This window comes from Diospyros lotus, chromosome 4 (assembly GCF_014633365.1).
Source record: "Diospyros lotus cultivar Yz01 chromosome 4, ASM1463336v1, whole genome shotgun sequence".
Lineage (NCBI taxonomy): Eukaryota > Viridiplantae > Streptophyta > Magnoliopsida > Ericales > Ebenaceae > Diospyros > Diospyros lotus.
In genome coordinates, this window is record NC_068341.1 from 15016166 (window position 1) to 15033763 (window position 17598).

Consider the following 17598-nt stretch of genomic DNA (forward strand, 5'->3'; position numbering starts at 1 on the left):
TATTCACCCGTGTGATGCACGGAAAATGGATTCACAAACAAAGATATAAGAAATATATGAACTTTCAATAAATATTGAAAACATAACAATTTAATTTTATTATATTGTAAATATCACAAGAAATAAAATTTATAATAAGATTAAATATTACAAATTCTGAAAAACTTCTTTGAATACAACATTTGTGGTTGAGTTTGTTTGTTCTCCTTCCTTATCACATATTAGTATCTTTAAACCATTCCGACTTGTAACTCTTGACACAGCTACGTATAGCTAACCATGACTGAATACTGGTTTTTTCAAATATAGTCCTACACGCGATAATGATTGCCCCTGACTTTTGTTGATGGTCATAGCGTAGGATACAATCAAAGGAAATTGTCTTCTTTGGAACCTGAACGGCAATCTTGAATCTGATGGAGTCAATGACATCCTTGGAATGAAGACTTTGTGTCCTGCATTATTTCCCGATAGAATTTTACCCTCTAGAATATGATTTCCAAGTCTTGTGACAATAAGCCTTGTCCCGTTGCACAACCCTACGGAATGATCAATATTTCTCAGTAACATCACTAGAATTCCAACTTTCAAATTCAACTCATGATTTGGCACCCCAAAACACCTAATACTGTTAAAAAATTCTGGTGAATGAATATCTCCTAATAAATCAATGTTTGTATCTGACCTGCAAGTCGTATCCGAACTTAAATAGGTCTTTCCTTCAGTTTGGTTTAAAGAAACCATATGCTCATTGATGGATTCAATGACATCAAGCATTGGTGCTAGTATGACCCTTCCTTGCAAATATGATATATCATCAACATGGTCTGAGAAGCAAGGATATGTGCTTTCCACAACTGCTTCAAGCAAATTATCAAACCTATTTATCAGATCGTCATTTCTACCACCTAATGTTCCATCACCAATTTTCATAATCCACTTGGAAAAAATTTTCAATTCCATTGACTGATCATCAAAATCAAGACCTTGTAGCCTCATGTTCTTTGTCAAATTCAATACCTTGCAGTGTCTCCATAGATATGAGGAATTGATAGTTGCAAGAACAATGTCTTGTCTACTCCCTTTTGGGATAACTGGCAGAATTTGTCTAAAATCTCCATCGAACACCACTGTTTTTCCTCCAAAAGGTTGATCCTAGTTCAATGGATTGGTGAACCTTAAAATATCCCTCATACTTTTGTCTAGTGCCTCAAAGCAGTATCAATTCATCATAGGTGCCTCGTCCCATATTATGAGCTTTGACTTTGCTATCAACTCTGCAAGTGCACTCCCTTGTTTGATATTGCACGTTGAATCTTCATTGGGATTAAGAGGAATTGCAAACCTCGAGTGTGCTGTCCTACCGCCTGGCAAAAGAAGTGATGCTATGTCGCTAGATGCCACATTCAGTACTATTTCTCCCTTTGATCCCAATCCAGCTGATAGAGTTTTCCAAACAAATGTTTTTCCAGTCCCTCCATAGCCGTACACAAAGAATACACCTCACTTATTAGCTTCTATAGAATGCAGTACAGTTTCATAAACATTTCTTTGTTCATCTGACAATTTTTGCACAAAAAACTTATGATCTTCTGCCAAAACTTTCCTGTCATACCTAAGCTCATCCTGAATTAGCCTATTTTCACCGAGTGATGCATCGACAATACAAGGAAAGGGCAATGATGGAAAATCACAAAGACTTCTTCTAGTGCTCCTTAATATCTTCTCAATCTCTAAGAGAACGTAGTTTTTGGTTTCTTCCTCGCTCAACTCCAAACCTATTTATTACCAAAAACAAATGAAAAAACATTATTGTCATGGGTTAAAAAATGATTAAAAAAAACATGCAAACCAAAAACCCTGAAAAAAATATGATGACATTTTACCTTGGTGGTTCAAAATGATTCTTTGTCTATACAGAATATCATCCGAAAGAAATTGCCAACATTGTTGCCATACATATTCAGGTCTTGCCAAAGTGTTTGACATCAAGAGAGTTGCGAATAGATTCCTTAACGAATGTGCAGAACCCCAATGACTTGCTTCAACTATGCCATCTACATACTCTTTATCATTGTCAAGTAAACTGAGTGCATAGCAAGCATCCCGAAATGACGAATATTGAATACCGTTCACACATTTAATTTCTTCACAACTCGTAGGGCCCCGTACAATATTCAATAGAGTTCTCAAGCAATACATTTCCCCACAACTTGGAGGAACATAAAATACTCGACCTATTGAGAAACCACATTGTCTAGGTTGCCATTCTCGTTAACCTTGCTTCCAAACAAATCTTGTCGGGAATTCTGCGTGCGTGAGATCCTTCGCATCACTGTACTTCTTATTTGCATCCATCCATGCAGTGAACATGCTATGCTTTACAGTAGGATGACTTAATACATCATCTATTAGATCCAAATCTGAAAAAATAACATTCTGCTCGTTAGGAAGATGAAATGACAACCTCTCAACCGGTGGATCTCTGTAGTGAATGTCAAATCCAAACATTCTCCAAGCAGCTTCGCATGGGGAAATATATCTGCAATCGTAATACATATTTATCTCATCAGTCTTTTCAGCATTCCCATCGTTAACACTTTGATAAAAACTTGCAGTAACTAGATCGTGTCCCTTATTTACATACTTGAAAAGATATTTAATTGACCTTGACTGATTGCACCACTCCACGTTAATGTGATCACCGTATTTCAGTAGCAAGTATCGGTTATGGGGAACCACATATCGATTATCAAGTTCAATATCATTCTTTTGTACAGTCCTTCCATTGTCTCGTCGTTGATAAACGGGGTATCCATCTTCATCAACATTGGTAGAATCAACAAACTTTTTTGGGAAATGTTTAGTGCATCGACCATTAGCCATGCATGGTGAGCTGCTTCGCAAACTGCCACACGGACCATGAATCATTAGATCTTTGACGGCTACATAATAATTCCTCTCACTTACTTCATCAGGGATTTCGGCCGATATGATATGGTCAATATCATCACCAGATGGAAACTTTGCATCTTTAGCCAAAAAAAGCAATATGTGTGCATGTGGCAAACCACGTTTCTGGAACTCAATGGTATACATTATTGTAACAAAATGTAATGTTACAAAAAATTTTAAATAATGATTAAAAATTCAAATAAGTAACATGACAAAAAAAAGAGAGCACATATATAGATGTAAACAATAAAAAAAACATACATGCTTTAACTGTTCCAAAGACTTTGTTATGCCTAAGATCTTTCATCAAATTATCTAACTTCATCTTGAATACCCTACAAAGTATATCAGGTCTATCCTCTGCTTTTAGTCTTCTTTTCTCTAAGAAACGCACAATCTCTGGCCATTTCGGATTATATGTGAATGTAATAAACAGATTAGGATATCCAGCCCACTTGCATATAGCCATCGCATCTTGGTAGTTTTGGATCATATATCGCGCCCCGCCAGTAAATGTAGACGATAAAATAATTCATTTTCCTTGAGAAACAGGATTAGTTTCACCTCTTAATATTGGTTCAGTTAAACCTCTATACATCTCACACCTCAATTCCTTCTGGTGCGTTCGTACATATGCCAATCTTGAAGACTCAACCATCGTGTAAGCATTGACCAAAAATTATTGGAACAACCGTCTAGAGAATAAAATGATTGGTGATTCACATGCCCTTTCCTGCAAACGATATGCCAAAAACTCTCTCATGCTTATTTTTTTCCGTCCAGACTTTGCTTTGGAATTTAAGTTTTTAGTTTGACATCTTCTCTGTAACTGTCTTGACCACATACACAAAAAGTAATGGATATTGTAGTCCAAGGTATGAAGCATTTAATTAATTGATCCGTTGCAATAACCCACTTCAAGTTTCAACAATAATATCTCTATCTCCAGGCAAAGTCTCAAAATCACCAACTACTAAAGCCGCAACTTTAGATACTAATGGCATATTGTATCTCCTACCATCATGACCTCTCTTTCCCAGAAGCCTAAGTTTAATGCTCGAGCAATCTTGTTAACGTAAGGTTTCTCTAACCATTCGAAATGACTTTACCATAACATTATTTTCATCAAGCATCTTTTTTAAATCAGATACGATCTCCTCGTGTAGATTGTTCCCCTCAGAATCTTAGCTATAATGGAAAAATATGAAACAATTTAAATTTGTAAAAATAAAATAACTAATAGAAAACAAATAATGCAATTCAAAAGAAAAAGATTTATACCATACAGCATGTAATCTGTTTGCGACTTCGTTATCTGTATCGTAAATGTATAACTGTGAAAATTTAGGCGAAGATCCCTCAATCGGCAACAAACTCCCAATCATGTGATAGTTTTGACCTTGCAATCTGAACACAGGTGGTGAGTTCCCTCGGTTTACACTGGAGTCAATCTTTCCTCCCATTGATGTGAAGGAAAACATCATGTTGTACATTCAAATGTTCTCAACAAAATGCTTGCTTTTCTCATCACTCTCATAGAGTAGATCATTTAGAATTTGAGGAGAGCATGGCATACGTGGAAGCTCAACTTTCCCTTGCATGCAGCACAATGAGAATTTTGATTTTTTTGTATTATAATTTTTGCCAACTCTCTCATCATACCAAAATATAGCACCACAAAATTCACCTGTGTATGATGCATCATCGATGTCAACGTATTCTGTCAAATCAAAAATAAAATATATTTTTAACTTTTGAAAAATTGCAATACACTATAGTCAAAAAATTAGTAAGAGAATATACCATAAATAGTTAGGAAAGTCATTTCAAACTTGTGAAAAGTATAACACATCGTATTCAAATTCCATTATATAGATTCTCAAAGTTGGGTGTATTTATTATGTATCAAATGCAAATTACGATGCATGTTGAACAAAATTTCGTTAGATTTTTTTTCTAATTTTTTACAAAATATATAAAATTGGTAAGTAAATTTAGATGGGAAACTATATGCATATCGCTGAGCATTGCAAGTAGAAATGTTTTTGGAAAAAAAAAATGAGAGAACAGATTTAGTGGGTTATAAAAAAATATTTAAATTTAAATTTAAGTATACAAATATGTTATACTATGTAAATTTAAGAATAAATGGTTGAAGCCCAAGCCCACCTTGGTTAACCCTAAAGCCCTCATATATAACCCTCGTGTAGTCTTTCTTGATGTTTCCCTCTACGGCCGAAACCCTATCTCCCCCCCCTTTCCTTCTTCGGCCGATTCATGCTTTTTCCTTCAGCCGATTGCTTGTGGGTTCTTGGGGTTCTTTCCTTTCTTGGTTCAATCCTTTCGGCCTCCTTTCCTTGTATGCGATAGACAATCTGTTAGGGCGATATCCTTCTCTATATATCCAAGACTTTGGTCTCTTGTTCGAGAAGTTGCTATCAGCTTCGTGCTTTCAACCCATCCCCTTTGTGATCCAATTTTACCTTAGTGGTGACCTACTCTTTTTTGGTTTAATCAAATGGGGGTGAGAGAGCTTCTGTTGGTTTTGACTGAGAAGTGTTCAGGGCTTTTGTTTGGCTCTTTGTGATTCCTGTGTGGAAGACCTATTTTGTGTGGGTGCTTTGTTCGGTTGGGGTTCTGGGCTTTCGATTGAGGGCTTTCTATGTGACTTTTTGATTTTGTTGGCATTGCCTAAGTTGTGAATAGATCGAACCAGCTCCGAGCCTTGGCCGATTAACAGGGAGATCTATATTTTGTTCTTCTTGTTCTTGATTATTTTCAGTTTAATTTGGTTTTGATTTGATGGTTGATTTTTTGTTGTTACTCTCAGATCTATGGAATAAATAAGATCTATGTAAGTTACTCTCAGATCTATGCATTTTCAGTAGAGTTTTTTTGTTACTGTCAGATTTATGTAAGTTTTTTATATTTATTGCTTCTGATTTTTTTTTTTAAATTATGTGATTATGTATTTATGGGATTTCGGTTGAGGGTTTTCTGTGTGGCTTTGTGGTTTCGTTAGCGTGACCTAAGTGGTGAACGGACCTAACCAAATCCGAGCCTTGACCGATTAACAGGGAGATCTATATTTTATTCTTCTTGTTCTTGATTATTTTCAGTTTAATTTGGTTTTGATTTGATGGTTGATTTTTTTTTGTTGCTCTCAGATCTATGGAATAAATAAGATCTATGTAAGTTACTCTCATATCTATGTATTTTCAATAGAGTTTTTTTTTTGTAAATCTCAGATCTATGAAAGTTTTTTTATTTATTCTCTTTGATTTTTTTTTTTTTAAATTATGTCTGGCAAATTTTACATTTATGGGCTTTAGGTTGAGGGTTTTCTGTGTGGCTTTGTGTTTTCGTTGGCGTTACCTAAGTGATGAATGGACCTAACCAGATTTGAGCCTTGACTGATTAACAGGGGGATCTATATTATGTTCTTCTTGTTCTTGATTATTTTTGGTTTAATCTGGTTTTGATTTGATGGTTGGTTTTTTTTTTGTTACTCTCAGATCTATGGAATAAATATGATCTATGTAAGTTACTCTCAAATCTATGTATTTTTAGTAGAGTACTCTCAGAGCTATTTAAGTTTTTTATATTTATTGGTTTTGAATTTTTTTTAAATTATGTCTGGCAGATTAGACATTTATGGGCTATCGGTTGAGGGATTTCTATGTGGCTTTGTGGTTTTGTTGGCAATGGGATCCTAAGTGGTGAACGGACCTAACCAGATTTAAGTCTTGACCGATTAATAGGGAGATCTATATTATGTTCTTCTTGTTCTTGATTATTTTCGGTTTAATCTGATTTTTCATTGATGGTTGATTTTTTTTTTTTTTTTTTTGTTACTCTCAGATCTATGGATCGCATTACTCCTTTGAATAAACCCTTATTTTGGAACTAAAAATCTGCCTCAACACTGCAATGTAAGTTTTTTATATTTATTACTTCTATTTTTTTTTTAAAATTATGTCTGGCAGATTATACATTTTTTCTCATAGTCAATATTTTAATATATTCATTGGTTTGATGTGTTTGAATGGACTGTACTTACCTGATTGTGGACAAAACTAAACACAGCGGCCATTTCCTTAGCACCGTCTATTAGATCTGCACATACTTTATTTATTTATTTTACTCAGATCTATGTGTTTCTCTATTTTAACATATATCTTCTATAAAAATGATTTATCTACTATATTGGACACAAAAAGGAATTTTTTTTTTTTTTAAGTTTCTCTTATGTATACGGGGTTCATTACTCTTTTGAATTAACCCTTGATTTCGAATCAAAACTCTGTCAAAGACTCATTTATTTCAAAAATAAGGGATTTTTTTTTTATTTTTTCTCCATATGAACAGATTAATGTTGTAAATAAAATGTTTACAAAAACATTGTATGCTGGATTAATGTTGTAAGTAAAATGTTTACAAAAACTCATCATTGGATAATCGATGTCTCACAAATTCATTCTAAACCTGTCTATATTTAAGCCCTTTTGTCTAGACAGTTATTTTAATATACATAGAATCTTCATTGTTCGATACTAATTATTGTCTTAATTTGAAAATGAGGACAATGTCATCTGCTGAAAAAGATAACATTCACTGGGAGAAATGTGCAAATCTTCAATCTACTTCAATCACATGAGGTAAGTAATTCAAAGAACCTACATGTTCATATTTTTGTCGAAATAATTTTCATTTTCATATATACAAATGGGTCCATAAGTGAAAATTTAAGAAAATTATAAATTATTGTTTGGACTACTCTTTTTATACTTAATTTGATCAAATTGACAACCTACTTGGTTTTCTGGTCACACTTTGGTGTCTAAAAAAATTAGTGCTACAATACGGTCACATGTACACTACGTAAAAAAATTTTAAACATCAATAATCACTTTTAATTAAATATTTTATAGAATTTATTATTGTTATTCAAATCTTTAAGAAGTAATTCAAAAATCATTATAGATGCCAGAATTTCAGAATGAAAAATACTGTAAATCCAGAAGTGATGCTATTCAATTATAATCGATCATCGATTATGCGACAATACTTTAAGATTTTTTAAATAATAGGACCAATAAAAAAAGTTCATATTCGTATATTTAATTCAAGTCTATCATCTAATGCGAAACATGATTGCACACAAGTGATAATATATTATCATTCGTGACATACAACATTATTCTATTCAATGATATATCTAATTAAAGGGAAATTTAGGAAAAAATATAAGTTGGCGATTAAAGATTTCACTTGTATTGGAAATCACTAGAAATTCAACATCGTCACCTAAAGAAAATAAAAAATACAATTACTACAAAATATGGGGCTGCCATTATACGGACTTTAGCACCATGTGATAGAATTGTTACCCTCATCTACAATTTCTTCAAAAACTGGAACTTGCATTCCAAAATTGAGACAACTATTTAATCCTGTAGGTAAAAGATATAGCAAGACATTGGTAATTTTTTAACATACAATTCTCAAACTGTCACTGAGATGGTGGAAAATTTATTTATATAAAATGAACAAATAACTCACCTTTGGTAAAAATTGCATGTTCTTGCATATTTGGAGTAAAAACACCATCGTCCGCAGACAACAATCTCATCGATGGTGAAGACACAACACATCTTCCCTTGGTTATCTTGTGCTTACCGGAAGAAAGTGTTCTCAAAGTCCTACACGTGCCATTACTTTCTTGGCATTGAAAATTATCCGATAATGTAACTGGTGCATCACCAATGGAAAAACCAATACGTTGGCTTTGCGAAATTGTTAAAACATTAAATTATAGTTTCCATAAACATTATTTTTTCAAAATAAAAATTAAGCTTTATAGTAATAATAATAGATCATTACCATTTGTAATAACATTGAAAGGCGTCCTTGATAGTTTGTTTGAGTTAATCGTCAAAGTTTTCCTAGAACAACTTGTCATTCCGTTAATTTCTCCCAAACATTCAATGGAGTTTGTTTTTGAATGGCTACTGCACCAATTTTCTGCAGGAAAATTGAGAGACTAAATGGGTAAATTATTTCGGTTGTGTCCTCGAAAAAATGGGATGATATCACAATACTCATCACACTAACAGGTAAGACCCTCTTTCCAGACTAAACTGTTTCAATATTTCATTCATGTTTTCTTCCACATTAATCACATTGTTTTGCTTCTATGATAAATGTTAGAATAGCAGCAGTATAATAATGATGACAACACAAAACACGATATGGTATCTACTAATTGCAACAACAGTATAAAAAAACATTGTATTTAATTGCAGTCTTTTGGGAAAATCCTAACTGCTATACATGACATTTGTGTATATTGCCTTGTGAACAGTAGGGAAAAAAATAATAATATAAATTTTAATAGTAGATCAAAAACTACATAAGGAGTGATTATTTAAAAAATCAATGAGTACATATCGAAAAAAAACAGTGTAAGGAGTGCACAATACTAATGCAAATATTCATAATTATAAACACAGTAACATAGATATACAGGAGAAATCACAGTCAGATTTGGGGAGAGACGAATAGAAAATAATACTGACATGTCGAACCTTTCACACTTCTCGCAATAAAAGCGGTTTCCATTTTCTTTAACTTTTTTTGCACATTTCTTACAATTTAAATACCACCAACCTCGATCCGATTCAACATCAACAATTGTACAAACTACCCAATAGCTACCAGCCTGCGGTTCGATGCGTTGTTAGATGGTTGTAATGTGTGTAGTGTTAAATATACATGCCTAACAAAGTGAAATTACCTCAGTAGACTCAAGCAATTGTTCAATTGTTTTGACTTCACACATTCCACTCTCTAAATCATTAGTTATAGAGTATGTAGTCGAAGAAGAAATTTGACTAATCCTCTGTGAGAAACACTCTACACTGTTCAACAACCTAAAGTTTTATAAAAACATTGGCTATATATGATAATGAAGCATGATAAATAAATGAATGTATAACAATAGCTTTGAAAAGCCCATACTTGTCACGGAAATCCTCAACCTCAAAAACCGTTGCGTTGACAAACACCTTATTTACGTAATATGTACTTGTAATCCTAACTTCTACTGATATTTTAAATTAGGTCATCACTCTACCGTGCCACACATTTAATAGTCTAAACAGTCAAAATTTAGAGATAAGGAATTAGTAGATATACCCCTAAAAATCTTCGTGCGACACATCTGAAGTAGAAGAATAATAGGTTCATCCTTAGCAGATTCAAGGTGAGAGTTCACCAGATCAGCGTGATCACCCCAGAGGGTACACGGAAGACGATTTTTCCTAACTAAGGAAAATCTGTTTACTAAAGTAGATAAATAAACACCAAATATATAGATGAAATGTAAGAATTTTCGTACTCCAAATCTTCTATCATGACATCAATTGAATTGGTAATAGACGCAGATGATGCGTGGAGCCGAGCACTATCCTTAACTACAATTTCCCCTATCAAATCTATTTTTTACAAATAATAATAATAATAAATCAATGAACCACAGGGTTAAACAATGTGAAGGTAAAAAAAAGAAAAAAGAAAAACAAAAAATTAAAAATAAAACGTACCAAAGAGCCGTGCTTCATCCACGTTTTCCTCGCTCAATATATCATTAAATGCTCTGAAAGCGAATATAATAGCAGAAAAGGTTACATCGCGTACCTCAATTACTTGTGTTGTTTTTGTAAAATTTAACTTGTATGCGTGCGACGTAGTCTTAAATTTCATGGTGTTTTGAACAACAACAAAGTTTCGCATGACATAGACTAAGTTTTCACGGATCTTATCCATGAAAGAACTTATAAGATAATTTTTTAATACTTGCATGCATCCTCCCTGTGAACACATAATTTTTTCTAAGATAATTTTGAACAACAACAGTCTTAAAAATCATAATTGATATACGCGACATTTGTCTACTTTAGATGTGTAAATAGTAGGGAAAAATGAATAATAATATCAATTTAAATAGTAGATCAAAAACTACATAAGGAGTGATTCAAAAGAACTACTTAAACTAACAAAGATATAATCGGCTCACATTCTGCCAATAAGAGCAAATATATATATATATATATATCACTATAATAATAATAATTTCAACTCATATATAGTTTGCATGTATGCATGACACTAAAAAATTTGCGGATATCGGGGCTGTCTGATATATATATGGTTTGACACTAATACTTTACTAAATCGCCTGCAGTGTAAGTTTTTTATATTTATTGCTTCTGATTTGTTTTTTTAAACTATGTCTAGCAGATTATACATTTTTGCTCATCCTCTACATTTTTGCTTCTAATTTGAAAGAGATTTTTTTTTTCCTCTATATGAATAGATTAATGTTTAGTACCATTTGTTCATATAATAGTATGAACAGATTAATGTTTTTATTTTTATTTTTACTCACTGCCAGTGAGTAATCCCTACCTTAGCTTGTTGCTTACTCACTGCCTTACAAAGCTATTGTATGCTTACTCACTGCATTACTCACCGTTTGTAACGGATTTTTTTATTTTTTTTATTTATACTCACTAACAGTAAGTAATTCCTACCTTAGCTTGCTACTTACTTGTATGCTTACTGATACGGCCCTGCCTTACTTACTGTTTGTGAGGGATTTTTTTTCATCTATATGAACAGATTAATGTTGTAAATAAAATGTATACAAAAATATTGTATGCTTCATTTATGTGTGTAAATAAGGATCAACAAGGGTAAGAAGTAGTATTATCAGGGTTTCACTATTATCAATCTCTCACAAATTAGACAATGAGGACGACGTCATTCTAAGGATAACAAAGGTAAGCATCAACAGGGATATGGATCACTATTATCGATCTTTCACAAATTCATTCCAAATCTGCCTATATTTAAGCCCTTTTGTCTAGACGATTATTTTAATATATATAGAATATTCATTGTTCCATACTAACTATTGTCTTAATTTGAAAATGAGGACGTCTTCATCTGCTAAAAAAGATAGCACTCACGTAGAGAAGTGTGCAAATCTTCAATCTACTTCAATCATATAAGGTAAGTAATTAAAAGAACCTACTTGTTTCTGCAATTTACACACATAACAGTGGGTAAAAAACTTACCTCATGGTTTATTAAGACCATTTCCACAGAGTTAATCTGAGATTTATGTTCGAACTTTGGCAGATCCCACTTACGTACTACGTGTACTTTTATTGCCCAATTAGCTCGAGTAGAATCCACAGACTTCGACATTTGAAACAAAGGAGGCATTTCAAGACCGGATACAATATCAAATTAGGTGATATGAAATAGGAGTGAATAGGGTGCTTATCTTAGAATGTGTGGGTTTTTATACCAGCTGATTGCCCATCTTCTCGTGTTTTTGAAAGTGGTGGCCAGATGTTTGCAGAAAATTAATGTAAGCTGCCCCATCTTCTCGTGTTTTTGAAAGTGGTGGCCAGATGTTTGTAGAAAATTAATTTAATTGCATAGAAATTGCTTATTTTAATTAATGTAATTGCATAGAAAGTTGTCCTAGCAGATTATTCCAAAACGTGTTAATGCTAGGAAGTGTGAAGGTTACTTAGAAAATTAAATTAATAAAAAAAAATTAATACCGGTGAATAATTAATATAAGTGCATAGAAGCTGTCTCCGGATTATTCAAACGTGTGGAGTGTGAAGGTCACATTAAAAATTAAATTAATAAAAAATTAAAGATAAGTAAAAAATTGTGAGAGGTGCCTCGTTTATCTGATTATCTGTCTATCTTTAAATGACAGTAGAAATTAATTGTCTGATTATTTATCTTTAAATGACAATAGAAATTAATTGTTTAATTATCTGTCTATCTTTAAATCTTTAAATGATAGTAGAAATTAATAACATTAGAAATTTTTTATATTAATTTTTGAAACATGTTTTTAGTGGAAGGAATAGTATTTATTGAAATGCATACATAAAAAAAATAAAAATAAAAGCTAATTTTGGGCGGGAAAGTTCTTTGTAGCAACTCTCCTACTTTAATATATATTAAGATAGCTTACAATTACAACTATATTATTTTATAGCATTTTTTATATGAAAATTATATAAGAATATCAATCATTTACTGATGAAGGGATATTTTACTAAGGGCAAAATTACTATACTACTGTCAGAGACTACCAACCCGGTGCCGCCACGTGACGCTCTCAGGAAGCGCCACGTGTCATCTAGATCTTCATCTCATATTTGATTTTGAACGAGGCTGATTTGGTCAACCGAGATTATCTCCAACGTCTTATTCAGAGGTTATCTTACCTTTTCAGAGTATGCTCTACGCTATCTTTAAATAGAGGTCAACTTCTACAGGTATAGATCATCTGACTACTAAGTGATTTTTCATTTCGGGTATTTTCTTCTACTGACTCGAGAGTCGGAGTTTTCCCATGGGATTAAAGGCCCTGTCCTTACAGATACTTGCTTCGAGGCAGACCTAAGTGATTGGTTTAGTATCATCATTTACGTAACAGTAACAATATATTATGTATAAAACTTTGATATGAAGTTCTCAAAATATTGTTATTTGTTATTTCAATTGTATTTTTATGTAAATTTTTTTAAAAAGCATTATTATCCTTTCCTATCTTAGTATTTGCAAACGATATGTACACCTGTCTCACTATTCCCATAGAGTCAAGGATAAGAATTGTGGGCCCGCCTGGATTGGTTTTTTATTTTTTGACATTGCTATATAAAATATTTTTAGAATATTTAGAGAATAAATTTAAATTTAATTTAAAAAATAATTTATTTAACTAAGTGAATGAGTTAGATGACTTAAATATATATATGTAAAAAATAATAAAATATAAATATATATAGTTAATCAAAAAAATAAAAAAATAATAAGGCAAAAGGAAGCCCAAGGGGCTGGCTGGCTCATTTGCTAGCCTTCCAGGCCCCACCCTTGTCGTGAGGGTCTCCATGGCCGGGGCAGCGACCACCTCGCTGCTCGCTTGCAATCTGCTTTCCAATTTGGCGAGCAAAAGCTGCGCCAAAGGAGATAACTTGGAAGCCATTCCTCATTGACTCCTTTCTTCTTTCACTTTTTTCTTATGTGCATATAAATATATTTTATGAGAAAAAAATTAAAAAAAAATCACTTAAAAAAGACCTTGAGCATTTCTAGTTACTTGCTGCAGCAACAACACTGCTGTTTCTTCAAACTTCTACCAAACATTGCATGTTCAAAACAACATGCAACTGTAAGCAACAACAGCTACGTTGCTGAAAACAGCAAGAACAACATCATCAATGCTGATGTTCTTGCCTGTTTTTACAGCAATATATATAATTAATTGATTCACATTCAAGCCGTACGTCTTGATTTGGTTAGATAATTTTTTATTTAATAAATTATCTAGTTCAATTTTGTAACTAATTAAATCTTAACCAAGCATTTTCTGGCCGGCAAGCTTCTTGCTTGCTTAGAAGTGAGAATAGATTTGAGAACCCGTATTTGGAAGTGAGCCAGCCAATTAACTTCTATTATATCTGGTTAAGAAAAAAAATTCTATTATATTCGGTTTGGGCCCACTATATATATAGTGAGCTACATATATATGTATATAAATTAGTTTGGGGCAAGGCATATAAGCATCATTCAAGCCGCAAGTGTTGATCCCGCTCTAACCGAGGCAGGGCAAGACAGGATAGGGCCAAGTTTAAATTGTCACCCCTGATCAACACAACAATGCCATTGAATTAATTAAAGTGCTTTATCTTTAGTAAAATTCAAAGTTAACCAACCCCCTTATATAGTCATCTTTGGAAATTAGGTCAGAGAAGGCTGGCTTTATATATGCTTCAAATGGCAAATATGTTCTGATTATATATTACTAAAAACTATTTTGTTTCTCAAAATTTTTATACATTTTTTTTTTTGGTGGTAATAATTTTCCACAACCTTGGTAACAAGTTGTTTTGCTTAATTAGTGCCCAAAGTATCACGGGTATGCATGGTAGAATCAATCTTTTTACAAGAAAGATAATAAAAAATGATGTACAAAGGGTTTACAAAATGAGAACAGGAGCCTCTTGAACTTAAAGCTCTTTCTAACATCTTATTATCTAAAGTAAAATTATCTGGACAAAATTGATAGTGGTTAAGCTTAAACCAGCTGGTTCAATAGTGACCTAGACCCATGAAAATAAATAAATAAAAGAGAATAAAGAATATTGAAAGTGAAGAGGTTAAAGAAAATGGGCTTCAAGGGATTGCAATTTATTTTCAAAGTGGAGGTAGCCTCTGCAATCTCATTTCAAGATTGACAGTCAACAACAACTCTAACCAAACAAACAAACAAGCTAGCATTCTTCTAAGCATCTTCTCTTGTCCCATCGTCATTATCATTATTATTACTATTTTCCTTTTGAAGTCAATACCCTTTTAATACTCTAACCAAAATGAAGAGAATAATCACAATTAATTAAGTTAGAAGCACCAAGAATAAGAGTGAAAATTCATCCTCTAAACGATAAATTAAAAATAATTAATTAACAAAGTAAAATTTATGTTAATTGCCAATAATCACAAGTAGAGTACTAATATACAAATTTGATTTGTCTTATTTTTTACATAAAAAGTGTGTGCTTATACATCACGAATAAATAAATAAATAAAAGCTAATCTAATAATTTAGTTACACCCCAGATAGAATTCTCCAACTGCATTCATGAATGTAAAGCAAACAATAATAATAAAAAAAGAATAATTTCATTGCGGTCAAAGATATGAACATGTTCTGATCTAACTAAGAAGGTGGAGGTTCTTCGACACGTGAATCTCCTCCGCCGCCGCCACCACCATCGATATCTCCAGCTTCACAAATTTCTTCTTCGACGGCAACTGCTACAACTACAGTTTCCTCAAGACGCGGGCCTTCCTCTTCTAAAGGTTCCTCCACACAAGGAGGTGCTGGAACCATGACTGGTTTCTTCTTTTTCTTAGCCAAGCAGAAGAGAGCAACTGCGAGAAATGCAAGGAAGAAAACACCGCCCAATGAGGCACAAACGACGATTACAGCGGTGTGGTTATTATTGCCTCCAGATGGAGGTGGTTGAGCAGTTGACGATGGTGGTATTGAAGGGTAATTTGGTGGGGTTACTAGAGGAGGAGGAAAAGCTGGATGAAGAGGTGCTGGTGCACCAAATGGCGGCGGCGACACTAGAGGTGGCCACTCAACTGGTGGCGGACTATTCACCGGTGACGTTGGAGGTAGAGAACTGGTGGTTGGAGGCGATAATGGTGTTGGTGGAATGATCGGCGGCGAAGGGGATTGTGGTGGGTTGTTTGGTGCTCCAACAGGGGGTTGGGACGGCATCATTGGTGGCTGTGCAGGAGATCGCTGTGGAGTACTAGAGAATTGAGGTGGCATGGCCTGAGGTGGCATAGGATGATGTGGAGAGCTAATAGGTGGTGTAGAAGACGGTTGCGGTGGCATGGTTGGCGGTGATGGAGGCGACGCTGGAGAGACTGGTGGTGGAGTTGGAGATTGAGGAGGGCTAAGAGGTGGTGTAGAAGAGGGATGTGGTGGCATGGCAGGCGACAATGTAGGTGATTGTGGCGTGAGTACTGGTGGTGGAGTAGAAGACTGAGGTGGCGTGACTGGTGGTGGCATAGGAGTTTGAGGAGGGCTAACAGGCGGTGTAGAAGAGGGTTGCGGTGGCGTGGCTGGTGGTGATGTGGCTGGTGGTGATGTAGGCAACTGTGGAGTGACTGGCGATGGAGTTGAGGATTGAGGTGGCGTGATTGGTTGCGGAGTGGGGGATTGCTGTGGAGTGAATGGTGGTGGAGGACTCGAGGATTGAGGTGGCATGGTTGGTGGTGGAATAGGGTTTTTGGAGGGAGTGACGGGTATTGAAGGGGGCTTTGGTGGTGGCGCTGGGGAATATGGAGTACTATGGCTTGGCGGAGGATTGATATTGGGAGACGGCTGATGAGCACATTGACAAGGTGGTAATTGTGGTGGCGGTGGCGGTGTCCTCCCAGTAGGAGGAGGAGGAGGAGGAGAAGGCGGCGGCTTCCATCCTATGTTTGGGGGGGTAGGAGGCTGTGGTGGTAGAGTCCACCCCATGTTTGGTGCAGTGGGAGGCAGCGGAGGTTTGATGGCATGGCTACGTGCAGGTGGTGATGGTGGTGCGAAGGCATGGTTACATGTAGGCGGCGGCGGAGTAGGTGGGGGCTGTGTTGAGGCTTGGTTGCATGGAGGTGGTGGCGGAGGAGGGGGAGAATAATAGAGATAAGCCATGTGAATGCCCTTGAAAGAAGGCATCTTTCTTTGTGACCAATTATATCCAAAACGTTAGTGCACTAAATAGACAGAGAGACGTAGAAAACGGCAACGGTGGGAAACACACACACATATATAAATATGGTCTAATCTAATCCCAAGGCTTACCAAAACTTTTCTTCTTTTAGCAGGTGAGAGCATTTTTATTCTCAGTAATAGTCATTAATTAGCATAACATTATTTCTATATTGAAATAATTATCAAAACGAATTTAAAGTTTCAACCATCCCAATTCCCATCAAATTAAGAAGAAAAAGAAACTCACACGTGCTTCAATGAATATATAC

General features: G+C 34.6%; 1 protein-coding gene across 1 annotated transcript; it reads right to left on the reverse strand.

Moving 5' to 3' along the window:
* Window positions 1-15522: 15522 nt before the first annotated feature.
* On the reverse strand, window positions 15523-17339 carry LOC127800301 (vegetative cell wall protein gp1-like). The gene has a single exon (XM_052334842.1). It carries the CDS (start codon window positions 17291-17293, stop codon window positions 15773-15775), a length of 1521 nt encoding a protein of 506 aa, XP_052190802.1. The 5' UTR covers window positions 17294-17339; the 3' UTR covers window positions 15523-15772.
* Between the last annotated feature and the right edge of the window lie 259 nt (window positions 17340-17598).

Bases quoted from the DNA above. Each gene is read 5' to 3' on its own strand.
- LOC127800301 (XM_052334842.1), bottom strand. From the start codon at position 17,293: ATGCCTTCTTTCAAGGGCATTCACATGGCTTATCTCTATTATTCTCCC.